The sequence below is a fragment of the Neofelis nebulosa genome, chromosome 10 (assembly GCF_028018385.1).
Source record: "Neofelis nebulosa isolate mNeoNeb1 chromosome 10, mNeoNeb1.pri, whole genome shotgun sequence".
In the NCBI taxonomy this organism is placed as follows: Eukaryota; Metazoa; Chordata; class Mammalia; order Carnivora; family Felidae; genus Neofelis; species Neofelis nebulosa.
The window spans coordinates 40,097,024-40,124,144 of NC_080791.1; the positions used below are offsets into that span (position 1 = coordinate 40,097,024).

General features: G+C 37.1%; 1 protein-coding gene across 6 annotated transcripts in view; it reads right to left on the reverse strand.

The window, feature by feature from the left end:
* Window positions 1–27,121, reverse strand: part of DEUP1 (deuterosome assembly protein 1) — an 82,486-nt gene that overhangs the window by 46,080 nt on the left and 9,285 nt on the right. For 5 of the 6 annotated variants that reach the window (XM_058687497.1, XM_058687495.1, XM_058687492.1 and 2 more), the window contains exons 3-7: window positions 17,540–17,711; window positions 16,075–16,170; window positions 8,932–9,066; window positions 5,292–5,405; window positions 3,060–3,302 (exon numbers count right to left, since the gene is read on the reverse strand). In XM_058687497.1, coding sequence (XP_058543480.1) covers window positions 3,060–3,302; window positions 5,292–5,405; window positions 8,932–9,066; window positions 16,075–16,170; window positions 17,540–17,711 — 760 coding nt within the window. The remainder of the gene's footprint in view (window positions 1–3,059; window positions 3,303–5,291; window positions 5,406–8,931; window positions 9,067–16,074; window positions 16,171–17,539; window positions 17,712–27,121) is intronic. The other variant, XM_058687496.1, reaches the window with a different exon arrangement.

Sequence of the window (27,121 nt, forward strand, 5' to 3'; positions counted from 1 at the left end):
TTGGAACAGCTGAGGTATGTAAATCTGCTTTTTTAAAAAGTAAACTCAATCCTCCACGTGAGGCTTAAGCTCATGACCTCAAGATCAAGAGTCACATGCTCTACCGACTGAGGCAGCCAGGTGCCCCTGTAAATCTACTTTTTTAATTGTAAATTTTATGAAATCTAAACACAGATCAAGTATTTCCAGTGACTACTTGGCTTCCAAATTGAGATATGTTGTAAGTGTAAAATACACACCGGATTTTGAAGACTTAGTATGAAAAGAAATGTAAAATATCTCATTATCTCAATAATTTTACACTGATTATATGTTGCAATGATAATGCTTTGAATATATGTTGAATGAATATAAATAAACTATTATTATGTTTTAATTTCACCCATTTCTTATGACTTCTTTTAATGTGGTTACTAGAAAAACTTAAATTCTTTTTGTGGCTTGCATTCTATTTCCACTGGACATTGCTGCTCTAGTCCCATAATGACACATTGACAAATAAAAAAAGGTCAATTTTTTTGGCACAGATATTAGAAAAATGCAGGACAATTTCTTTTTGTCATTAACCTCCAATAGGAAATGCTGCACATTTTTAAAATGTGAGTGTAGTACAGCCTAGTAAATAATTCTATGCAACGGAATTAGTATGTATACTGACACATTTCAAAGTTGTGGAAAGACAAGTGAGAAAAAAATTCAGATGCATCTGGCATTAAAATATGCTGTAAACTAAACAGAATTTTATATACAATAAGTGACAATAATTCAAATTGAAATGGTTGCCTTTTTAAATTCATGTGCAAGATGTGGAGCATTGTCATATGACAGTTTTGCAAAAAGAGAAGAGAAACTTCATTCTAAATATATGCACTGGTTAAGTGATTAGTTACCTCTAATTATTCCCATTTGGTAAAATATAAATTTTGCAAAACAAGTTTAAGGCCCATCTGTTTAGTTAGAACTTTGCCGAATGGTCTGAGAGAAGCAGTGATTTTTAAACCTTCAAATCAGCTACCAAATAGTAATAAATTGATCTCTTATTTAGTGTTGCTTTAAAGAGAATGAAACACAGGTCAAATGTGGAAATAAAACAGGGAAAAAGCTAAATAAAAGCATTATTTTCAGCATTTTTTTCCCAAATGCATCAAAAATAAGTAGTGTTTTTTTGGGAGTAGAAATCTTATGTTAGCTATCTTGAAGTTTTTGAAACAAACTACTTCTCAAAGATCTTTTCATTAAAGCTGTAACATATTTTTTGTGTAAAAAATATTCCAGAATAATTCGGTTAGTTTTTTTTTATGTTTTATGGGTTTTTTATGTTTATGTTTTTTATGTTTTCTGTACGCATATACAAGACACATTATATTTTACAAAACAACTTGATTACTTAAATACAATTTGATACACTTTAATACATTCTTGTTTGTTCTCATTTCATTATTTATTTATTTAAATTTTATTTTTTCCCCTATATATATTTTTTATTTTTATTTTTTTAATTTACATCCAAATTAGTTAGCAAATAGTGCGACAATAATTTCAGGAGTAGATTCCTTGAAGCCTCTTACCCATTAAGCCCATCCCCTCTCCTACAACCCCGCCAGTAACCCTCTGTTTGTTCTCCATATTTAAGTCTCATGTTTTGTCCCCCTCCCTGTTTTTATATTATTTTTGCTTCCCTTCCCTTATGTTCATCTGTTCTGTGTCTTAAAAGTCCTCATATGAGTGAAGTCATATATTTGTCTTTCTCTGACTAATTTCGCTTAATGTAATACCCTCTAGTTCCATCCACGTAGTTGCAAATGGCAAGATTTCATTCTTTTTGATTGCCAAGTAGTTTTTTTTTTAATAAATGTGGTTCTTGTATAAAATATAAAATGGAGATTATTAGTTTAAATTTAATAATGATCCTAGATCCAAGGATAATTAAATCTTTTTTTTTTTTTTTTGTGAACCAAAATCTGTAAAAATAATTTTGGCAAATTCTCTCATAGCAGTTGGTAAATAAATAAATATCATATTAAAATAAAAGAATTAATCCCATGTACAATGTGGCAGGATGGGGGAATGAGGAGTTTCCCCAAGACTAAAAAAATAACCCCTGGGAGTTTAAGTGGCAGAAGATCAGAAGTGGAAGTCTGCCCAGACAGTGACCTCCAAAGTATATGTTAGAATGAGAAAGGAACAAAGTGGGACTACAATGGGCCAGCTGACTTGGGAGAATTGGTAGAAAAGGCTGAATGCTTGTAGGTGGTAGATAAAACCATAGAATGTGTCAAGTAACTGGGATATCCATGAATAAGAAATATACATTTAGTAAAGAAATTGGTAATGACCAATTTATGAATGCTGGATAACCTTAGTGATGCAGAAGAGTAAAAGAGAAAGAAAGAAGGAAAGAAAGAAAGAAAGAAAGAAAGAAAGAAAGAAAGAAAGAAAGAAAGAGAAAGAAAGACAAGATTGTTGGGTTAAGAAGAAAATTCTTGGAAAAATCAGCAATCCCATCTACCAATGTGGAGGTTACCTAAAAAACCAAACCAAACCAAACCAAACCAAACCAAACCAAACCAAACCAAACCAAACTCCAGGCTACTCTATGGTAAATGATTATGGTAAAGTGAACAGTGATAGATCACAGGGAGGGCCTCCATGCCTCTTATTGGAGTAATTAGATTGTTGAAACCTCACCAAAATCCTGGGTCTCCAACCCAGGATTCCTGCAAGTCAAAGGGGCACAGGGTCAGAGAGAGTAGTGGGGACACAGGGTGGCGTGAGGCTAAAGGGCCATGAGTGTTAGTTAGGCATAGAGGTCTGTAAGTGAGCGCTGTTATACTGTACTGGTAATGCATTATTATTATACTGCGGCAGAACCAAAGTTCATTCTGGTGGGGTAGGGTATTTAAGGGATTACTGAATTTACTCATCAAGTGAGAATTACTTAGTAAGAGGAAATATGAATTGAAGTTACACATGTGATAGAAAATTATGTAATCCATATACCTGTTGACTCATCATTTATACAACTCGTGGGCAAGATCAATTGAGAAATAAATAATCACCTGGCACTGTCTTTGGTACATTTTCAGTTCTTGCAAAAGCTTCTGATTTTCATCCTGTAACTTATTCCTGCTTAATGCTATTTCACTCACAGCTGATTTTAGTTTTTCAATAATGAACTCATCTCTTTCACTGGCTTCACAACTGTGATCCGGTTCGCACATCAACTGAGGAACTTCTGAGCTGCCGTCTTCTATGCACTGTTTTTTACCATTTAGTTGAGTTTGGTAACTTTGTGCCTGTTTCTGAGAAAGTGAAGACTGTGTCGATTAAATGGAGAATATCATATTTAAGCTTACATGAATAAAATTCAAGAATGATAGAAAATATTTAGGAAAAATCTTTAAATATGTTTATAATGAAGTTTCACTCTTTGTAATTCAGTCTTGGGTTTTTTCTAAAACTTCAGTTTTGGATGACAGAAAGAGAAAATACATTTGTATAACCTCAGAGTCAAGATGCAGAGTAGGGTAGGAAGCCTGGGGTAGGGAAGTCTTATTACGCAAGAAAGAACATTTACAAGAGGAAAATTGTGGATGTCATTACACAGTAGTTGAAAGTATCTATATGATGAAAAATAAAATAGACAAACAAAAGCAGTTGGATTGTAGGAAAAAGCAGTCAACACAAGTAACAAGCGTTAATAACTCTTAAGGTACAGACACTTCTATACATCGATATGAAAAAGAGAAATAACACAAAAGGAAAATTGGCAAAGTTTGTAAATAGGCAATATGCAGAAAAGGAAATGAAAAAAGCTCAGAAGGATATGAAGAGGTGCTCAACCTTGTAAGTAGTCAGAGAAATGCAAAACAAATCAAGCCAATACTACTATCAGTCCGAGTTGGGAAAAAATAAAAAGACTGATAACATTCCATGTTGGTGAAAGTATGGGTACTCCCATAGACTGCTCATGAATTGTACATTACTATAATCTTTTGGGAGGTAATATGCTAGTATTCATTTAAAAATCTGAATGACCATAATACCCTGTGGCTCAAGAATAATTTCTAGGATTTTTAATCTAACAAAAGAAAAGTACTAGCATTTAAAGATGTCTATCAGAGGATATTTGTTATAGTATTACAATGGCAAAAAACTAGAAACAACCTGAATGTTCATCAGTAAGGAGATGATTGAAAGAATTATGGTATATCTACTATATACTATGATATATATATGGTAATGTAAACCATATACTATCAAATATTATGCAGAACTAAGTAATGACTTGAGAGAGTATCCATATGGAAAGATAATTATTATTAAGTAAAACCACAAAATTTTAAAAAGGAAAAATATATAATTTCTCCCAAATCCACATTTTACGTGTTTGTACAAACAAAAGAAAAAGTATGGAAAGAAAAACACCTACTAAGTGTTTGTATTAAACGGAGAAGAACGGGGTGGAAGATGAAGCTATTAATTTTACATTATTTTGTATTGTTAAACTCAGAGAACATAATAAACATATACTTCAAGTAACTTAAAGAATGAAAAATAAGAAACAAAACCCAAATCAAACAAAAACCATAATTTCTCACTGGCTTTGATAAAAAAATTCCAAATTCCTTAGATGAGACTTTAAGGCTTATTATAACCTGCATCCAACTCACCAGCCTTACCATCTCCTACCTTCCCCACCTTCCATACAGACTCCCAACCAGTTGGCTCATTTTCTATACCCAGAATTTGCCTTTTGCTCTCTTGCTTCGGTGATTTTGCTGTTATTTCCACCACCCCAAACATATTCTCAAAATACTGTACATCTTCTTCAAGGTCCAGCCCCAGTCTAACCCCTGCTGTAGGATATTTGCTCACTATCTCAGCCCCACTATCCCCCTTTCTCCTCTGAACTCTAAAAGGGTTTCCCATTCACTTGCTATAAATTATCTGTAAATATGTATGTGTGTTCTACCTCTAAGCTGTAAGATTCTTGAGGTCAGAGACCAAGCAATCTCAGACTTTCTAAGCGACTTGCCCATAGACATGCAAAAACATATGTTATTTAATGACATGATGACAATGGGCACTTTAAAAAGTACCATCCTTTGAGACACGTGGACTAAGTTCACCATTAAAAATGTTCATGCACTTGTGACTTTACCCAGTATTAGACCTGTTCTGGTTATTTTCCTGTGGTTAGCATTTCTCTCTGTAGTAAGATTATGAAGATAGCAATAGTTAACCTCTAATTATTTTCCTAAGTTAGAGGATAGTATTAGATAATGTACCTGAAATTGATTACACTTCTCAGATAATAATTTTTGTTGAGCATCTAAAGAAACCAGATGAGTCTGATACAGTATCTCTTGCTTGTCCCATTCTCTTGATTTTGCTCTAAATTCCTTTTAAAAAAGTGGAGGTACAAACATAAATTGAGGAGAATTATTCATTTAAAAGCACAATGAGTAAGGCTTCTTTCATTTGTACATTTTCATTCTAAAAAACTATACCCATTCTTTTTCCCCATTAGGAAAACAAAGAAACAAAAAAGCATTAAATCACTCATCTTGGATTTATCACTAGACATAGTTTCTAATTCTTGTCACCAAACCTGTATCCTCGGTTTTGGTTGTTTGTTTGTTTTTATGGGGTGGGGCTTAGACTGATTTAGTGACTTTGTCAAAATGTGGGCAAGGTTTACTTACACTGTTCTTACCTTTCAGATATACTAATATTTAGCATTATCCACCCAACAACCTCAATCTTGAAAATAAGTATTTCCCAGCATGCTTTAAGAGGAGGCAGGAGCATTAATCTTAGTTCTTTACAAGTTCTACAACAGGTAGAAATGAGCTCAAGAATAAGGCCAAATAAGCTAGAAATATGTGTCACAGACATATCAGCATGTGCTCATAACAGTCCTGGCTTTCTTGAACTTCTAGATGTATTGGTTTCAAGACTAGCAAGCCGGCACAATATATCCAGTAGTTATGGGACCACAGAGAGACCTAGAGAGCTTTATGAGGATTTTTGTAGAGATTGGAGGTGTCCTACCAGGTTCCAGAGGGTCTGTAGAACTTGCCTAAACCTCCAGAGTAAGTTCTCCATGCTGAAAAAATTTTTCTGGGTCTTCAAGGTTGCGAGTAAGTCAAGGTCATTAAAATTAAGAATTTCTAGGGGAAGCTACATTATTATATATGTGTTTTTAATCCTTTACTAAATACTGGAAGATGGAACTAACATTTCTTTAGTGATTATTATATGTCAGGGACTCTACAAACCTTCACTTGTAAGATGACTTTAACTTTTTAGTATGAAAATTTTCATACTTGCATAAAAGTAGAGATTAAAAAAAAACTCCCATGTACCCTTCGCCCAGTTTGACTACCATCAACCTGACCATCTTTATTTTGCCGCTCTCTCTCCACACTTTTTTGTTGAGTAGTTTAAGCCAACTTCCAGACCTCATGTATTTTCACCCCTAAATGCTTCAGTGTGCATTTAAATATACATACACACACACACACACACACACACATATACATATATGTGTGTGTGTGTTTGTGTATGTTTATATGAACATAATACCCTGTGGCTCAAGAATAATTTCTAGGATTTTTAATCTAACAAAAGAAAAGTACTAGCATTTAAAGATGTCTATCAGAGGATATTTGTTATAGTATTATAATAGCAAAAAACTAGAAACAACCTGAATGTTCATCAGTAAGGAGATGATTGAAAGAATTATGGTATATCTACTATATACTATGATATATATATGGTAATGTAACTCCCAGGTACCCTGAGAAACACACACACACACACACACACATACATATACATATATATGTGTGTGTGTGTGTGTGTGTGTGTGTGTGTGTTTCTCCCATAACCATAATGTCACCTATAAGGTATTTTTAACCCTATTTATTGGTGAAAAAAATGAAATCCCTGTGAGGCTAACAACTTGCCTAAAGGTCACAGGGCAAATAAATGCCAGTGCCAACTGAGCTAACCTGAGGAAGACATGAAACTAGCTTGACACAACATGCTCATTTCTTCAAGTTTTTGCTCAAGTAGTATATTCATGGAACGTGAATGTTCACAGTTTAACACAAAGGATATGGCTTTGGGAATCAATCAGTCAAGAAGTCAAGAAGTGTTTTAAACTGTCATATTCTTCCACAACAACATGCTCTTTCTCTTACTAGACCAGTGAATAATATTTGTCCCAAAGGAAAAACATGCTTGGATGTAGACTAAAACTGGAACAGCCCATCTCTTACATATTAATTTTTCATACGGCTCCAAGTAAAAACAGGTACATGAAATGTTTCCATAATTACACAGGTTAAACTACCTACAGAGTATGCTTAAAAACTTTTATGTAAGTACAAACATATCAGGTCATATTTTGCTACTAATTTCATCTACAAATTCATGAAATATATTTTATGTAAAAATGTAGTTCCCTAAATGTAAAAGTGTTCACACAAAGTACTTCATATTAATTTCAGGCCTTTTTTTTTGTATGAACAATTTATATGAATGTGGTTCTCCCATAAAATCCCATAAAAAGTCAACCAGAAGGCTAACCAGTGACTTGATCTCTGCATTTTTAGGGAAAGCATATGTATTACAGGGCACATCTTTGGGCATCTTCTATGAAACCAGGATCTTTCTGAAGACAGTCTGGTCACACCACCGTCAGCATGTGGTTACACACGGCGCAACTTCCTGTAGAGTCAATTTTACATCATGATGGTAGTAATTTTGTATTTAAAAAAAAACCCGGTACATTATTCAGCAGAATGTAAAATCTACAGGAATTTAAAAGCTAAAACGCAAGCCTTCCAGCAAAGTTGTTGCAATAGGCTGGTTTTAGGGCTGTGATTTTAGATTTTTTTTTCTTTTAAAGACATTTTGAAGGGAAAGTTTGAGAAGGATTGTTAATTGCAGAATAAAATGATGCAAATGAAACAGGACAATGATAATTAGACAAAGAGGAAGGAGGTAAGAAGCATTAGACCAGGGAAAGGGGCAAAGCTGGGCTCAAATATGGGGAGCAAGAGAAAGGAACAGATCAAAGATTCTTGGGTATTCACCTGGGTGACTGGGGGGTACCAACCATTATCTACCAGTGAAGTGGAAGAAAGGGAGATCATTGGCTGGAGATCAGGGTGGTGGTGCTGGGGTTTAGGGCTTGAGAATCAAAGAAGAAACAGAGTGGGCTAACTTGATAAGGGTCAACTTGAGGCCAATTAACACACAATAATGGAGGAGCACTAGGAACTAGGCTAAGGTTAGAGAATAGGAATTTATGGTAGAACCTGTCTGTTACATGACGTCTAGCAGAAACCCTCAAGAGCATTAGGGAAGAAAAACAGCTGGTTTGTTTTTTTCCAAAGTTGGGAAGTTAAGGGGATAAAAATAAGTGCATTCATGACACAGTAAGCCATTTTAGGGATGGAGGGCTATTTTGGAGTGGCGCCACCTCTTTTAAGAAAAATACCCCTGAAACTTCGAGCACTGTTCTGAAACCTGTTATGAGGCTTCATTGGGATTTAAGTACCTAATAGTTAAATAGCCATTAAAAGATTTATTAGCTATTCCATTTAACTGACCCCAGGGATGTCCTTCAATTTCACTCAACATCTGCAGTTTCTTTGAACTCTTTTTTTTTTTTTTTTGGCTCTCCAAAAATGCTGATCTGTATAAAAGATGCATAAATCAAAGTGATGTTTTAATTCGCTAAGTGCCTAGAGGGAAGGTGCGCTAAGAAAATATATTCAACGAGAAGCTGATTTGTAATGGTGTTTGTTACCACGGCCGTACATGCCATTGTGTACACCAGAGACAAACAGCCCACAACAACAGCAATCAATCCTTCCGATGCGTGAGGAAACTAAGGAAATACATACAGCTCACCTCTAATTTCTGGTTCAGATTGCTCAGTTCAAAGGGCATTTCTTCTCTGGGGTGCAGTAATTCTTTTCTCCGAACTTTACTTTGTTTCATCTGGTGTAGTCTCAGTTTCTCAAAGCTATTCGTCAGTTTGGAAAACTGTATATAAGAGAAAATGCTCACGTTTTACCATTACTGGTGCTTCTAACTTGATTTCACTGGAGTTCTTTCTTGGGCACGTCTTTGAAACTTTAAGTCATGATTAGAAAATGCGGTAATGCTTGAATGTTCTGATTAGTGAAGACAGAACCAGTTATTAAAACTAATTATTGAAACTGAACACAATTCAGTTTTCATGTAAATCTGGGACCTGATGAACTGCACAGTTAAATGATTCACTTCATAAATGTTTTATTTAGTTCTGTTTTAATTTGTGTAGCAAAGCTCACAAATTTTAAAAACCAGGTTTTTTCTTTTACTTAGTGCCATCTTGTGTTGGCAATTTTAATTTCAGTAGCCCCATGTATAAGATAACAAGTGTATACTTTATTAAAGAAAATTGAATACTTAATTTAAAAGATACAAACAGCAGAAACTACTTATTGATGACAGTTTATATAAATTTAAGTATCAAATTGATATCATCTTTTTCGTACCAATAAGGAAGAAAAACTTAGACTCTGCACTATTTTTTCTGTTTCTTGTTATACCTTCAAATAATAGATTAAAAGCAGCATGGTCCATAAAGTGAAGAAATTTCTATATAACTGTTTATAAGGGTTTTTTGGTTTTGTTTTAAATTTTGAAACAATTAAAGATTCACAGGAAGTTGCAAAGATTTTGAAGAGAGGTTCTGGGTTCTTCCAATATCGACATCTTGTTGAACTATGGTACAATAGTAAATCCAGGAAACTGACATTGGTACAATATATGTGTATAGTTTTAAGCCATCTTATCACACGGGTAGATTTGTGTGACCACAACTTTGATCGAGATACAGAACCATTCCATCAGCACAAAGACCTTCCTGCCTTTTTAGTGACGCTCGTCTTCCCACTCTTAACCCTTTGGCAAGCACTAATTTGTTTCTATCTCTAGAATTTTGTCATTTGAGAATGTTCTAAAATGGAATCAAACAGTATATGACATTTTGAGATTGGCTTTTTTCAGTCAGCATAATGCCTTGGAGATACACGTGTGTATCAATAGTTCATGCCTTTTTATTGCTCAATGTTATTCCATGCTATGGATGGAACTAGCATTTGCTTGACCATTTACATATTGAGACATTTTGGATGTTTCCAGTTGTGGGATGTCACAAATAAAGCTAGGAACAATTGTGTCTACTTTATCTGATATTAATATAGTCACATTTGCTTTCTTTTTCTTTCTCACATAATTTTTTAAATTGAGATATCATGCACCTACCATAAAGTTCACGCTTTAAAATATAAAATTAATTGGTTTTTAGTATTATGTACAAAGTTGTACAACCATCATATTACTAATGTGAGGGTATTTTTTATTACCTCAAAAAGAAACCCCATAATATTAGAATGATTACACATTTCCTCCTGTCCCCAGTCCCTGGAAACTACTAACCTACTTTCTGTTTCTTTATATTTGCCTATTCTGATCATTGCATATTAATGGAATCACACGTTATGTGGCCTTTTGTGCCTGGCTTCTTTCCCTTAGCATAATGCTTTCAAGGTTCATCAAGGTTGTAACATGGACCAATACTTCATTTATTTTATGGCTGAATAGTATTCCATTGCATGGATATGCCACATTTCACTTATCCATTCATCTACTGAAGGACATTTAGGTTCTTTCTACTTTTTGTATATTACAAAGAATGCTGCTGTGAACATTTGGGTACAAGTTTTTGTGTGGATATATATATTTATTTCTCTTGGGTATACAACCAGGAGTAGAACTGCTGGATCACACGGAAACTCTGGGTTTAACTTTTTAAGGCACTGCCAAACTGTTTTTCCAAAGTGACTGTGCCATTTTCCGTTACGACTGGCAACGTATGGGGTTCTAATTTCTCCATATCCTTGCTGACACTTGTTATTGTCCCTCTTTTTGATTATAGCTATTCTCGTCAGTGCAAATAGGTATCTCATGAGTTGATCTGCGTTTCCTTAATGACTCATGATATTGAGCATTTTTTCATGTGATTATTGGCACTTGTATACCTTCTTTGGAAAGATGTCTATTCATCAATAGACATATCTTTGCCCATTTTAAAATCATGTCATTTACTTTTTATTATTGACTAGTTGGAGTTATTTTTTAGTTCTGGATACTAGTCCCTTATCAGATATATGATTTGTAAATATTTTCTTCCACTTTGTGAGTCATCTTTTCACTTTCTTGAAGGCATCCTTTGAAGGACAAAGGTTTTTTTAATTTTGGTGAAGTCAAATTCATCTAACTTTTCTTGTACTCTTGGTGCCAAATCTAAGAAACCATTGCCTAATCCAAAGTCATGAAGATCTACTCCTATTTTTTTTTAAGAGTTTTATAGATTTAGTTTTTACATTTAGGTCTTTGATCCATTTTGAGCTAATTTTTGTCTATATCTAGGTCTTACTTGGTTCTTTTACATGTAGGTATTCAGTTGTCCCTTTACTGTTTGTTGAAGAGACTATTCTTTCTCCACTGAATTATCTTGGCACTGTTTCTGCTTTCTTTTGATTAATATTTGCATGGCATTTTTTTCTAGCATTTTACTTTCAACTGACCTATATAGGTATATCTGAAGTCAGTTTCTGGAGCAGGACATATAGTTGGGTTATACTTTCTTAATTTACTCTGTCAATCTCCATCTTCTGACTGATGTATTTAGGCAATTTCCATTTGATGTAATTATGATCTATCAGAGCTTAAGCCTTACTTTTTTGTTGTTGGTGGTTTTTTTTTTCTTCTGTTTTCCAGTTTTTTGGTTTCTCTATTTTAGCCTTTCTGTCTTCTTCAGGGTTATCTGAGAATTATTTAGAATTCCATTTTGGTTTATCTATAGTGTTTTTGAATGCATCTGTTGAATAGTTTTCTCAGTTGTTGCTCTAGGTATTATATTTACATAACTCACTACAGTCTACTGACGTCAACATTTTACCAGCCCAAATGAAATGCAGAAGTCTTACTTTTCTTTATGTCCCTTTGACCTGACCCATTTAGAGCATTATTCTCTTAAGTATTTCCTCAACATACATTAAGAACCACCTTAGACACTGTTATAATTTTGGCTTTAGCTGCCAAACAATTTAGAAAACTCAAGAGAAGAAAAGTAGTATGTTTACCCATTTCTTAATTCTTCCCATTGGTTTTTCTTCTTTCCTAATGTCTCAAGATGCTTTCCTCATCATTTCCTTACTGCTAAATGAACTTTCTTTCGCCATTCTTTGGAGGTACGTTTACTGTGACAAATTCTCATAGCTGTCCTTCATTCAAGAAGGACTTGATTTTCCTTTCATTCCTAAGGATATTTTCTCTGGACATAGAATTCTGGGTTGACATTTATGTTGCTTCAGCAACTGAAAAATATTCCACCTTCCTCTGGCCTCCATGGTTTCTGATGAGAAGTCTGTTATCTGACTTGATTCGTCCCTGTAGGTAAGGTGTTATTTCTCTCTTGCTGCTTCCGAGATTTTTTTCTTTGTCTTTTAGTTTTCAGAACCTTGCCTATGATGTGTCTTGGTGTAGATTTATTTGTGTTCATCCTGTTTGAGTTTCATCCGGATTCTTGAATCTGTAGGTTTACATATTTTGCCAAGTTTTCAGCCATTACTTCTTTGAATACTTTTTCAATCCTGCCCTCTTCTTCTGGGACTCTGATGGCACAAATTTCCAATCTTTTGTTATAGTACTACATGTCCCTAAGTTTCTTTTTTTTTTTTAGTCTATTTTCTCTCTGTTTTTCAGATCCAGTAATTTCTATTCTGCTATCTTCAAGTGCACTGACTATTTCCTCCATCGTCTCCATTCTACTTTTGAGCCCATCCATTGAAATTTTTTAGTTTGGTTATTGTATTTTTCAGAGGCAAAATTTCTAACTGGTTATTCTTTACAGTTTTTCTTTGCTAAAACTTTCATTTGTTTCAAGTATGTTTGTAATTGCCCTCTGAGGAACTTTTATAATGGCTTCTTTAAAATCCTTGTCAGATAATTCTAACATCTGTATTAACTCAGTGTTGGCTTCTCTTGGTTGTCTTTTTTCATTCAAATTGAGATCTTTCTGGTTCTAGGTGTGATGAGTGATTTTTTTATTGAAACTTGGATATTTTGGGTATTGTGTTATGAGACACTAGATTTTCTTTAGGGACTGTATTTCAGCCATCCTTTTCTGACGGCATTCTGGCAGGGAAAGTGGGACACTGCCTCGTCACTGCCTTGGGTGGTGGGAGTCTAGATCTTGGCCTCAGCTGGTAACCTGAGGGAGGCATTCCTTACCACTGCTGAGGGGGAGTGGGAGTTGAGAATCCCCACTAGTTTTCACTGTACCACCCTGACTAGAGGGGCACAGGTGCCTTGTTACTGCTTCTCACATGGCCTTCACTGAAACTGTAGTGAGGGTGAGTGGCCTCATTACCACTGAGAGGCAGTGAATATCCTGACTCCTAATTAGGCTTTCCTTGATATCCCCAGGGGGGAGTTCCTCATCACCATCAAATGGGCATACTAGTCCAGACTCTCCACATGGCCTCCACTAACACCATGGGTTGGGGAGGGCCTTGTTAACACCTAGTGGTGACAAAAGTCCTGGCTCTCCACTCAAGTCTTCTCTAACATCACCCAGGCTGGGGAGCCGGGGATACCTCCTTAAAGGCTGGTGAGGGTAGAATCTAAGGCTGTCTACTCAGTCTGTGCTAGTGGGGTGGTTTGGAGCTGAAGTCTTTTTCTGTGGTGTTGGGCTGGAGTAGAGCAGTTATTATCTAAAAGTGTGTAATCTTGGTAGGCTGCCTTTCCCAGGTCTTTTGGCTGTAGAGAGCAGACATTCCTTGGGATTCTTTTTATCTGTTTGTGCCCCTTGTAGTGTCTGGGTTGTCAGCGTCTCTGTCACCCAGACTGGGATACAAGGGGCAAAAAGAAACCCCAGGGAACTCACCACTATGTTGCTCTTTGGGTACCGACGTCCTAGTTGGCCTGCCTCTTTTCTCCACTTCTCAGAATCTTATGTGATTTTATAAATAATGTCCAGACTTTCTAGTTTTATTTAGCAGGGTCTAAAAGAATCAACTCCACCTTTCCAGCAGTGAAAATCTCAAATATATACACAATTTAATCACAGTTTCATTATGGTTAGAAGGAAAAGAAAATAACCTCTTTTTAAAAGGAAGCAATTTCTATGAGAAAGTTTTGGCAGAGTTGACTTATTCAAGGAACAGTGTGGTAAAGTATATCTTTAAAATATTTTAGTAAAATGCAATTGTAAATAAACCAGGAATATCAAAGAAGAAATCAGAGTGAGCTAGCAGCAACCACATCATGTTTGCCACGAGATACCGTTTTCTGGTTAAAAAAATGACATATTACTAGCCATTATGCAAACCAATTTAAGTACATAGTACTTTCCTTTTTCTCTCTTTTTCCCTTCCCTCTTTCCTTCTCTTTTGCTCTTCTTCCCTAATGCTCTTCTTAACTTTCTTTTAACATGAGAAGAAAAGCGAAGCATTAAACTGCAGTGGAGCAGATGGCTGCTCTCTCAACAACAATGTAGTGTTTCCAAAGTGTATTCTCTGACACCTGTTTTCGGTGTTTACACTGTAAGACTGTACTATAGTAAAGTAGGTTTTAGCTTGAAAAATAAAAAGCGTTCCATGGTCAAATATGTTTTGAAAAATGATGGATGAAAAAGTCTAAATGGGTTTGTTGAATATGCACTGTGAATGTCCAAGAGCAGAGAGGAAGTAAACAGCATTTCCTAAACTCTCATACTAGCATTCCACAGAACAAATTTTTGTGAAACCACCATAGGGATATTTGTTGGTTAGCCAGCAGCCAAGTCATAAAATAAAACTGCAAAGCATCAAATAGCAAGGATTCATATGTTAAATGACTGCTCAGCACCTGTAAGCAAGTCTCGAAACTTTTTAATAACAGATGTGAAAAAACACAGACATTAAAGATTTGGTAAGCAGTGACTGAACCAACTAAATATAATTTAGAGATATCTTCACTTGTGTCTCAATTACTGTATTTTTTTCAAACTTATTTTAGATCGTGGACTCTCCGTTTATATTGAACTATAGTGATTTAATATATATATTGCTATTTTAAAGCTTTATCTTTATACAAAAAAGAAGGTTGGTTGATTGCTTAGAGTCTTAGCTAGGAAAAGCCATTTAGTTTCATAATTCAAGCTACCATCTAGTGGCCGCTATGTAAATTGCAGGCAAAATATCTGGACTTTGGAGCTAGTCTAAGATTATACTGTACTTATTAAATGGCATCATATGTTTCATATTCCAGTCTTAATGGCTGATGACCTCCATAAGAAGCTGTGTAATAAAGAATTAACTACTTTAGGCTCATTTGATTATATTATCACTTATGAAATCTTTGCACTCCAAAAATTTCTTAATCAAACAGTATTTCCCACTGATTCATTTAAAGCAAGACATGGCATCTACCAGACCTGAGATGACAGGTGATTACTGCCCTATGTTTTCTGTGCTAAGGGAGAGAAGGCTTTTTGCTTGCCTTCACAGTGAGGTGATACAGGGATAAATAAGAAAGAAATTAGCATCCCAATGAAGAAGACCTATCATTTATGCAACAGTTCCACCACTAGCAAGTTATAAAGCCCAGTTTTATCCTTTCAATTATCTATTTCATAATAGCAAAATTATTCTTTTGTTCACATAGCTAATTATTATCATATCATAGAAAGGTATCAATCTTGCACTATGCTAACAGTTAAAGGGATAAAGGGCTGAGAGTCCAATAAAAAAGGCAATCTAATAAAACAATGAAAGACAGGGTCAAACATATAACCTGTAGTTAAAATATAAGAATTATACTTGTATTAAAAATAGTCCATTTAAATAAAATTATTACAACTTATAAAAAAGTAACTAATATAATTTTATATGTTAAAACATATATCAAAATGTGTTAAATTATTATATGATATTAAGTTACAATAGTTTTCCTTACTTGAGCTTTCAGGGTTTGTAGTTGTCCTTCGTAATTCTGAGTCATTGCTAAGTTACATTTTTCCAGACTGTCCAATTTCTGTCTAAGTAACCCCACCTGCATCAAGAATAACATTTAATTTTGATTCTTCTAAATTTTGCCTGACACAAATCAGAAAATGTGCAAAAAAGGAGTACAATTTAAATAAAACTGCTGTACCAAAACAAGAGTAAATATTTGTACCACAGTTCTTAAAATAGCTATTAATAATTAAAGTCACAAAACCAAACATTGCTAGCACTATTCCGTTGGGCACACATTCGGACAGTACAGTATGGATGTTTGACAAAAGATCCTTATCACCATCACACTTTAAATTAAGGTTTAGAATTTACTTTGCGTTATCTTTTCAGGAGGCTATGTCATCATACTCAGGCAGAACCTCTACGGATACACCTCAGCTTTTATTTTTGTCTCCACTGCCTTCAGTGAGCTCTGCTTTGGTGGGACCATGGAGCAATGATCACATTTTTATAAGAAAGAAAGGAATAATATCTAAGAGGAGTCCTTAGAGGTTTGGCTGACAGAAATTGTCTGCTTAAAAAGCAGGTGAGGCACCTGCTGTGATGACACGTCGGTGTCATCACAGATAATGGAAGTAAGAAAACAGTCCCTTGCATATTCCAGGTCTGATGACCGGCCTCTACTACGGAGGGAAACCAGGTGCCAATAACTAAGTTAACTGTGCCAAACAAGAGGCCAATAAAGGTAGAGAAATGCCTGATGAACAAGTTGACTGATGATATTTTAGTATAGGATTAATGTAAACACCTTCTCTTATGCCTCACCCAAAAGAAAAATTCACAGACACAAAAGTCCACATTAGGTAAAGTGTATGGTTTTCCTGAACTCCTCCAGAAGCCCCAGAGCACTTAGATACTCTACAACCACCAACAGGACTGTAAGCAGCCTTACAGGGGCTGGGAAGCACCCCTTTTAAGAGGGTGCCCAGATATACACATACACCCCCTTCACCAAACACTTTTCTCCCTTGTCCTGCAATCATGTCTTGGCATTTCACTTCTCTCAGGAAATATTCTTCTAGTAGATTAGAAAAGCCTCTTGAACTCGGCCATGTCCAAAGACACAGTTTGGACAACTACTTTGTTTCTACAGCTGCAAAAGCACTGACATCTTTGCTCGCAAACGATATTTATTTCACATATATACTGAATGTCTATTTACTTTTCTAGACGGCACTGACATTTTATGTTTGTCTGCATCAGCAAATTTGGATGGGTTTAGGTTCTGATTGTCACTTATTTAATAGAACACATTCAGCATGCTATGACAGAATTGTTAGCAATAAATCCTACTGCTGATGCCTGATAAAAAGGATACATAATGAAAAACATATTCTGAGGGAATAAATATTATTTATAACAGTCTGAGGAATTAACATGTTATTAACACATATATTCAGTACCTCTTGACCTTTCTGATCCAAACAAGTTTGTGCATTTGCCAACTCTTGATCCCGAAGATCTAATCGTGTCTCCAAAGCCCGCATTTTCCTTTCCCAGTCCAATTTTTTGTTGCTTACCATGATGTCAATTTGTTCCATTAATTCCTGAAGTTCAGCCTCACAAGGAGAAGCTCTGGCAATTGTCAAAAAGTAAAGCACATTTTAAAAGAGTGAAATGTGAGGACGGGAAAAATTATTCCATTGCTCTGAACAGCTTGATCAATTATTTCTTCAAATTGTTCAATTATTTAAACAGGAAGAAGTCTGAAAGCTGGGGATAAATTTTATATTAAAACTGAAAGCTAATTTCAGTGAATATACAGTACATTTTTAAAAATGACATTTTCTAAAGTATAGGTGCTGTCATAATATAATGCAATACATTGCTAAAGTGACTGCTTGTATTTTCTTAGTGTAGGTGGTAGTGTATGGGTCTCCCAGAGCCAAAGTTTTGACATAGACAAGGGAGTCCTAAAGTGGAAACACATCATGTGGATTATGTCAGAAACAAGGTCGCAATAAAGAAAGTTAGCTAAAAAAATAAAATTTTTAGAGTGGGCTGATTCCATGGCAAATTCTAATTATGAAAAATGGCTCAGTGCTCTTACATGTAAATACACATGTACCTATGTCTATCATAACTTGAGTAAATTTGATGCAGGCAAACCGGGACTTCAGTCGTGCCTATCAAGGACAGAAGGGCAACCCCAGGCTAGGTAGGACCAGATTCAAGGATACTAACTGAGCTACAGAGTTACTCCTGCAGGAGGGGAACTTGGCGTGATCTGGCTGGTATCCCTTGGGAAGGTGTCTGATCAGGCAGGTGTGGGCAGAGTAATGTAAGTCTTTAGATAATGGTGATATTATTAGTCAGATGCGGGGCAATATCTAGGGTCTTAGAGGGTCTATTTATATTTGAAACAAAACTGCTGGTGAGAGCTAGATTTATGGAGATGCCTATTGTGCTTCTAAGGTAGGGTTCTCCTTCAAAGAAGCTGATGCATTCAACAGGGACCTGGCATAAGTCCAGTTATTCAGACTGGACAAGCCTCAGGTTTCAGCCTAAGGAACACACAGATGTCCAGATTAGAAAGCAAGTTATTTCAGGATCCATTCAATGGTGGTGATAGGGCCTCTACTACATTTGTGTAGGCGTGAGGAAGGCAGGAGGGAAAGCAGGTGAAGAATAATATTTTCTCCATTCGGTTTCACCAGGTCAGAATTTTAGAGGTGATTAAGGATCATTTAGCATTTTGAAAAACCTCAGGCCCAGAGAGGTCAAGGTCACACATCAATTAGTAGAGGAGCCAGATCTAGATCCTAGGCAGCTGTCTCCCCTCGTAAGCTCCCTTCTGTGCACCACACAGCAAAAGACATGATGCACTGAATAAGAACTTGCTTGAAACATACAGCATAAATTAGTTCCATTGCATTAGGGTCAGAAACAGGTATTAGAACCCAAAGAACTCAGAATTTCCAGAGTCACTTTCTAAAATGCCCAGTCAGCCTGAACATGGGATATTCCTGTGATTGGTTTATTCAACAGCAGACTCACCAGTTCTGTCATCAGAGAGCTTTTAAGTACAAAGTGCAATTCTACAGTCTTCTGGCATTCCTGGACGAAAGACCAAAGCCTTTCCCATTTTTACTTAAAACCTAAAACAAACCTGAGGAAAGGAAGTACTAATTCCTCTATAAATAAGTTGATGGAATTTTAATTGGAGTTATGATGTGGGGGAAAAACAACAGAACGAAAAGAATAGTTTTCACACCGTTTTCTTTTCATAACAACATGTATCACCCTTTATGGTAAACACATTGTTTTTTTCTGCTATCGTGAGCTCTGAACGCAAAAGGACTCTATCAGCCCTTCTCATCACCATCTTCCTGGAGCTCAGCACAGCACTCCAGCATATAGCAGATACTCAATAAATTTTTGAAAAATGAACAAGTTAGCTCTTCTCTTCACTATCTCCTTGACAGGTAGGACTGCACCACGTTGACGGAATTGAAATACAGGCCGAAAGTAGTGACATCAGTGTTATTAAATAAATGAGTGAATGGTTTCTTTCCTGATTATGACTATGCTGTGCAAAAATGAGGATATTAGACTCAAGGTGAAGGGAGTTTTACAAGTCATCTTGTCCAACCAGTGTTTGTATACCTTTCACAGTCTTAATAGCATCATCTATGATGCCCTACTGGTCAGATTCAGGAGGTTTAGAACAGAGCCCAAGATTCTGCATCACTAACAAAGATATCAAGTGATTCTGGCGCACACCAGGGTTTGTGATCTGTTTCACAGTATCACTGCCAACAGGTCATCCAGCCTAGGTCTGAATGCTTCCTTTACCAGGAAACCACTGTCTGAGACTGCATCTAGACAGCGATGAGTTTCTTAAAGTTCTTTCTTATACTGAAGAGCTTTTTCATCCACTTATTCTAATTTGATCCACCGGGACCATGCACAACAAATGCCTTTTCAACACAGTAGACTAAGAGTACTTAATACAGTTATCAATATGTCAAATACAGCTATCAGTGTACCTCTGGCTTCTGCCAAGTTTTCTCAGCGTTCAAGAGTAGATACTGAACATTCAGACAGAGAATGGCTGGAACCTATGCTAACAGACTCTCACCCACAACCTCTACAGCAGTACTCCTAGAATTGTCAGGATGTGGTCAATGACTGAGAGCTGCCTTAATTTTTTCCCCAACTTCCAACTCAGGACCAATTAGAGAAAACCAAACCTGCTCCTCAAACCAATCACATAGGATGCCCCGCTTCTACTAATCCTGCCTCCAGTTTCCCTGTGCCAACAGCCCCCATCCAAGACAGCATACCTGAAGCCTTCCCTTTGTTCACTGTGAAGCTTCCACCTCGCCTTCGAGACTCTGCCAGATGCAAGTGATGGCTGCTGACGCCTTTGCTAGATCAAGCTTTCAATAAGTAGGCTTCATTTGTTCTCATTTGGGTGTCTTTGTTTATTTCCACAAGTATCTTTATTTCCTTCAATTTCTCATAGAGATTTCTTTTTTTTTCCACCACTCACTACCTAGTGTACTGCCTAGCAAATACTAGACACTTAACATACATTTGTTGAACGAATGAAAAAGTGAATGACTATGGTAAGATTTTCATAATTTGGTGGCTCTCCTTCACAATCCTGATGGCTCTCCACTGAACAAGTTCCTGTGTTGACTTCCTCCTTGAAATATACCATTCAGAACATTAACTTAATCCCCCAGGTATGGTCTAATAAGTTTAGAGGGGGACTCTCACATCCTTTGTTTTAGGTGCTATCTATACTTTTATTCAAGCAGATGAGGATCACCTTAGCTTTGAATCTGGGAGGGGGAAGGGCAAAGCAGTGATATTATACCATGTCAAGGTGAGCTTGTTTGTTTTTGTTTTTGTCCAAACATCTTTTTTTCATGCATGCTAAAAATAAAGCCACTATCTTGTGCTTGTTTCATTTTTGGGGGGTGCTCCAAGAGCAGGGCTTTATATGTATCCTTATTAAATTTCAGTGTGAGAGTTTCAGCCTCTCAATGTAGATTGCTATCACTGGTCCTTTTTTTTTTTTTTTTTTAACTGAAAGAGAGAGAGGGGGGTAGAGAGAGAGCGCACATGCATGCGAGCAGAGGAGAGGGGCTGAGGGAGAGAGAAAATCTTAAGCAGGGTACATGCTCAGTGCAGAGACTGGCACGGGGCTCGATCCCACAACCCTGGCTGGGATCATGACCTGAGCTGAAATCAAGAATCGCTCAACTCACTAAGCCACCCAGGCACCCCTAGCCCTGGTTCTTTAATGAAGCAAACATTCATTCAGCGACTGCTGCCCACTGTGCGAGGAACTGGGAAGACAGAGACACGAGACCAACTGCCTGTGCAGAGATACTTACAAGACAGACACAATAAGAGACTGATGAATACATGGAGCTCTTCTGGGACTAGAAAGGAAGGGTACTGAATACAGATTTGGACAGGATGGGTTACCACAGAAGCCTTCGTAAAAGAGCTTACGGGATCCTGTTTCTGACAGAAAATATATTCACTTTACCTCCCTGTTTTGTGTCAGCTGCGGATTTGAGAAGCATTACTTGTTTTACATATAAATGTTTTTTTCATACAAGTGACTGTAAAATATCATGAAAGACAGGATGGAGGACAGAGCTCTATGGCATTCTACTATATTCTACTACTACATTCTGAAGTCCTTCAGGGTGACAGGGATCCATTGATTATTTCTTTTCTTATAATCAGTTTCTAACCCACTTAATTAACCTTACGATTTTTTCTCCCTCTCCCCATAAAAATGTCATGAAAAGCCCTGTAAAATATCATGGCAAAGTCCAAATAAAATTCTATCAATATGCTTGCAGACGCACCAGCATGTGAGCCCTGTGAGCCAAGGCTGACCTAGTCTGCAGCGGTCAGGGCGTGTCCGTGCAGAGTCCTGGTGACCCCCGCTTCTTCCGGATGCTCGCAGGCCACCCACGACTCCTTCCAGAGTACTACCGAAGATCCAGTCACACTCAGGCTTACGCTAAACCCAGCTTTCTGTCAAATTTAATATTCTCTTTTGAAATTCAATTGTCTCATCTTCCAGGATGTCTTCCTTTCTTCAGTTTTTCAGAGATAATTAAGAGCAGTTGAGCTGTCTCAGCAGCATCAATATTTGCTCCTAAATCTAGAGAGCTTTAAAATAAAATACAAAAGGCTTAGTTTAGCCTTCTTCACAGAGCTGAGCACTAACATTATTTATATTTTCATTTCTTCCTTTAGTCAAATGCTGACTGATGCTATGCTAATTGCTTTCCTGTTCTTGCTCTCACGGATCCTTACAACTTCCCATAAAGTAGGACTTATTATTCCTATTTTAGAAAAGTTGAATGAGGCACTAAAAAAGAAAAAAGTACTCCAAGTCTTCTAGCTTTGGAGACTGGGTGGATTGTAACTGATACACTACTTGAGACATACAAACCCTGACCCTTACTGTCGGGTTTATCCTTGGGAGCAATTCACGAGAGAAGGATTCTAGGGTCAGAACAGAAGTCTTTTTGTTGTTGTTGTTTTTAATGTTCATTTATTTCTGAGAGAGAGACAGAAAAGGAGAGAGTGGGGGAGGGGCAGAGAGAGGGAGACAGAGGATTCGAAGCAGGCTCTGCACTGAGAGTGGAGAGCCCCGATGCCGGGGAACTGTGAAATCATGACCTGAGCTGAGGTCAGATGCTTACCCGACTGAGCCACCTAGGTGCCCAGACGACAGAAGTCTTAAGCCAGTAGGAAGGGGGCACACTGAGACTTGCAGGGTGACAAAACAGTCTGAGGAGCCAAGAGTCAAAATATCAGGATGTCAAATTTAAAGATGAAGAAAGCAAAATAGAAAGCTGATGATATAAATGGAGGTAGTAGGGGCCGGTGTGTTGGAGGGGACAGGGGAAGGGAATGTGGAGAGGCATGCAGAGTAAACAGAGCTGGAGTAACATACATGTCCATCAGATACAATTCACCCAGTCTCCATGGACATGTATGTTACTCCAAAGTCCTTTCACATATAGGCTTACATGCTGGTTCTTACAAGAGCAGACCTTTATCAGATGGCTGTGATTGTGGTAGGGTCCCCACCCTAAGGAAAGAAAAAAAAAAAAACTCAAGGCAACCTGGCTATACACATACGTGACAACATCCCTATGACCTTGTAACATGGGACCACTTAATCAGACTGCATGTTTGTGTGTTACCATATATGGGAGACAAAGAAGTAAAAAGTATATAAAAAACGAAGTCATGTGGCATTCAGGGCTCAGTTCTTTGGGTACGAACCCAATGGAGGGGTGCCAGCAGGAATAAAGTTGCTTCCTGGAAAGAAAAGCCTCGGTGTCATGACTCTCTGTGTGAGAATCCTGCTACATGGTGACCATATGATCAATTATGCAAACTAGGACAATTCTGAAAGTGAAGGGGGTACTAATGATAATTATGCCAGGACAATAGGTATAAAGCAGTGATTATTCTGGGCAAACTGGGATGCAGCGTCAGCCTACTCATCATCAAACTGGAAAATAAAAATGGATAAACAAGTCTACAAAAAAAAAGTGAGTTCGGGCACCTGGGTGGCTTGGTTGGTTAAGTGTCTGACTTCGGCTCAGGTCATGATCTCACAGCTTGTGGGTTCGAGCCCCGCATCGGGCTCTGTGCTGACAGCTCAGAGCCTGGAGCCTGCTTTAGATTCTGTGTCTCCCTCTCTCTTTCCCTCCCCTACTTGTACTCTGTCTCTCTCTCTCTTTCTCTCAATAGTAAATAAACAATGAAAAAAAAAAGTGAGTTCATTTTGGGACATAGATAGCAGAATAGAAATGGATCTTCAGCTTGAGAGAGAGAAGGGCAGGCTTAAAAAATAAATATGGAAGTCATCATGGAAGAAGGGGAGGGAATGAGGAAGGGAAGCATAGACAGAAGAGAAAGAGGAGACTACGGAATAGTCTAAGGAAATGCGTTTTCAAAAGGTTGACGAGGAATATGAGCAATCATACTGGGTCTTAACTTTTCCAAAATATTGTAATGAAACACATTCTAAAATGTGGTAATGTATTATTTGTCTTACTTATATTGCTATATATTTGGTGATACCAGTATAATTTAACTTTTCTGTGGTGGCTCACGGACCTATTCTTATTCCGCACGTCAAATACCGCACCACACCAGAAACTTAAATAGTATGGAATGGGAGAGCTCCCAGAAGTCCCAGAATCCACTTCCATAGACATGTCTGAGATGTCTGCCTGCTCTTCACTCGATTGTTCCTCCTAAAACAGTAAAGTGAAAGGCTTCTACTTTATGACTCCTAGATCAGGATTTCACAGTTGCCCTTGTTCAAAATTAGTTAGTAAATTATAGCTAAAAATAGCTCTTCTCGGGGCACCTGGGTGGCTCAGTCGGTTGAGCGTCCGACTTTGGCTCGGGTCACGATCTCACGGTCCGTGAGTTTGAGCCCCGCGTCCGGCTCTGTGCTGACAGCTCAGAGCCTGGAGCCTGCTTCCGATTCTGTGTCTCCCTCTCTCTCTGACCCTCCCCCATTCATACTCTGTCTCTCTCTGTCTCAAAAATAAATAAACATTAAAAAAAATTTTAAAAAAAATAGCTCTTCTCAAGCACTTTTCTTGTTGTCCAAAAAATGCTATTTACCGTCATCCTTAGCGTGTGCTGACTTAGCAGTGTTACAATGCCTACTTTTACTGCACATTTGAGATGGTGGCTCATATTCGGTCCATTCTTCTCCCTCATCCGCAATAAGCTTAATGTTGATATGTAGAGGAGGTATAAACCCCACTATTCCTAAATAGCATGCTTAGAAGTACTTTTAAAGGCCTCCATCATACTCATCAAAGACATTCAGAGAAATAAAATGTGCAATGTGATAGCTTCCAACGCCCTATCAATGTTTCATCAGAATTCGAGGTATATACAAACTTTAAATCTCATATTTTTACATTCTAAAAAGAGTGGAGGATCTTCTAAACACATGTATTACAGATAAATTTTTCCTTGAAACTTTTTGTATAATGACTATTCATTCTAGTTTTAATGACTATTGTATTACCTGTATTACAGATAAATTTTTTCTTGAAACTTTTTGTATAATGACTATTCTATTCTAGTTTTAAATAGAAAAGGGATTAAATGACTATCCTCACACATACTAACACTGCAGTCTTTCCCCAGATAGACCTTTTAGCAAGAGGGAATTTTAATTGTCCTAGAGATTGGCTTACAGAATCCAAACTAATGCATATGTAGCTTATTATGAATTATGCCATGGTTCTGTGTGTTAATATGAAATAATATTGGGATTTACCCCAGGTCTACTTCACTTTGCTTCTCCTGCAGATAAACTAGAAACTAGAAATTGTCAAATTTGATTACTCTGGAAAAGATTATGTGTGGCTGGGGATAAAGGGTGGAGGGAGAATAATGGGGGTAGAGTCTGGGCCATTCAGAAGGCAAGAGAATCAATCAAATTAAAAAGAATTTTCAATGCGCAAAAAGACTACTTTACCACAATTTATTAAACTACCAAAATATTGACTTATAGAATTTTTTTTTACAAATTATAATTAAAACTGTATTAAACTAAGAAACTGGGAAGTACGGTTGTGTTTAGGAATTAATATATCTCAGAGGGAAAGAACACTTTAAAGGTTAAAAAAGATGCACACATAGAGTACTGCTTTAAAGAATTTTTCTGAATTAGACGTGAGAAGCTATACTTTAATATCCATCTGTCTTGGTTCTTTGAAAATACGACTTTCATGGCAGATTTAAAAAATCGGCAGATCATGCAGCAGATTTTTAGGAAGGATTTGATAAGATTCCATGAACGAGATGAATGGCTAAGATATAAGTCACAGAATAAAAAGCAAATGATTTAGTGGAGAAAAATGAGGCTTTCGGTTGAAGACGGATGAACATTTTGCTCCCTTCCCAAATTCTACTAAAATAAAGCAAAGGCATATTTTTAAGCTACGAGCACAAAAATAATGGGAGCTAGCAGTAGAGAAAAAGCCAGGAAGCAACCCAGCTAGGTAGAGGGTAAATGCTGGTGGCCCAACTTACACCCTCTAAGTAGGAGAATTTAAAAGAGTGTTCTCTAGAATCTGATCAGCCTGAGACAGGCACTGAAAGAGACAAGCCCGATGACAAGTAGAGAAGCCCAGTCAACAAGCCCCGCCCACGTCCAGCGGAGCTTCTGGTCAGCTTCCACTCCGCCATCTTACACAGGAGCGAGCAGTCAGGGATCAGGGTCGTTTGAGAAAAGCACTTCAACCAACTTGGTCAAATACAAACAGAAAGTGATTTTTTGAAGAAAATTTGGCAGAGAAGAAGAAAACTTCAAAAAGTAATAGTTAAGACGCTAGAGTTATTAACTCCGGAAGAAAACAAAATGTTATGCAGGGAAGGAAGCATCATCCCAGTATGCTATGGCTCAAAGGCGAAGAGCATTTACAAAGACATAACTAGGCAAACAGAATATTGATCCAACCGAAATTATGGTGTATACTTATTTTGAGAGTGAGAGTGAGAGTGGAGGAGGGGCAGAGAGCAAGAGGGAGACAGAGAATCCTAAGCAGGCTCCAGGGCTGTCAGTGCAGAGCCCCATGAGGGTCCTTGATTTCATGAAGGAAGAGACTATGCATGACCTGAGCCAAAGTTAAGAGTCAGACACTTAACCAACTGAGCCGCCCAGGTGCCCCTAGAAAAGATATTTTAAAGAAGTAATCAATTATATGTGAATCCACTTATACAAGGAAAGAAACATTTGTAAAAGCAACGTTGCAGAATTCATACATTTAGGGACTCTATATATGTATTATGTTGACCTTAGGACTGCTCAGTGCATTTGTGTAATTCCTACTTAGAAATGCCCGTCAAAGGTTACTAAGCATAAGTTTTAGTAGTCTTCAGTTCTACTAGACTGTAGAACACCTTGGCTGGCGGCTGTGCTGAGCCCTCAGGGAGTTGCAGCTGCACTGTAGTTG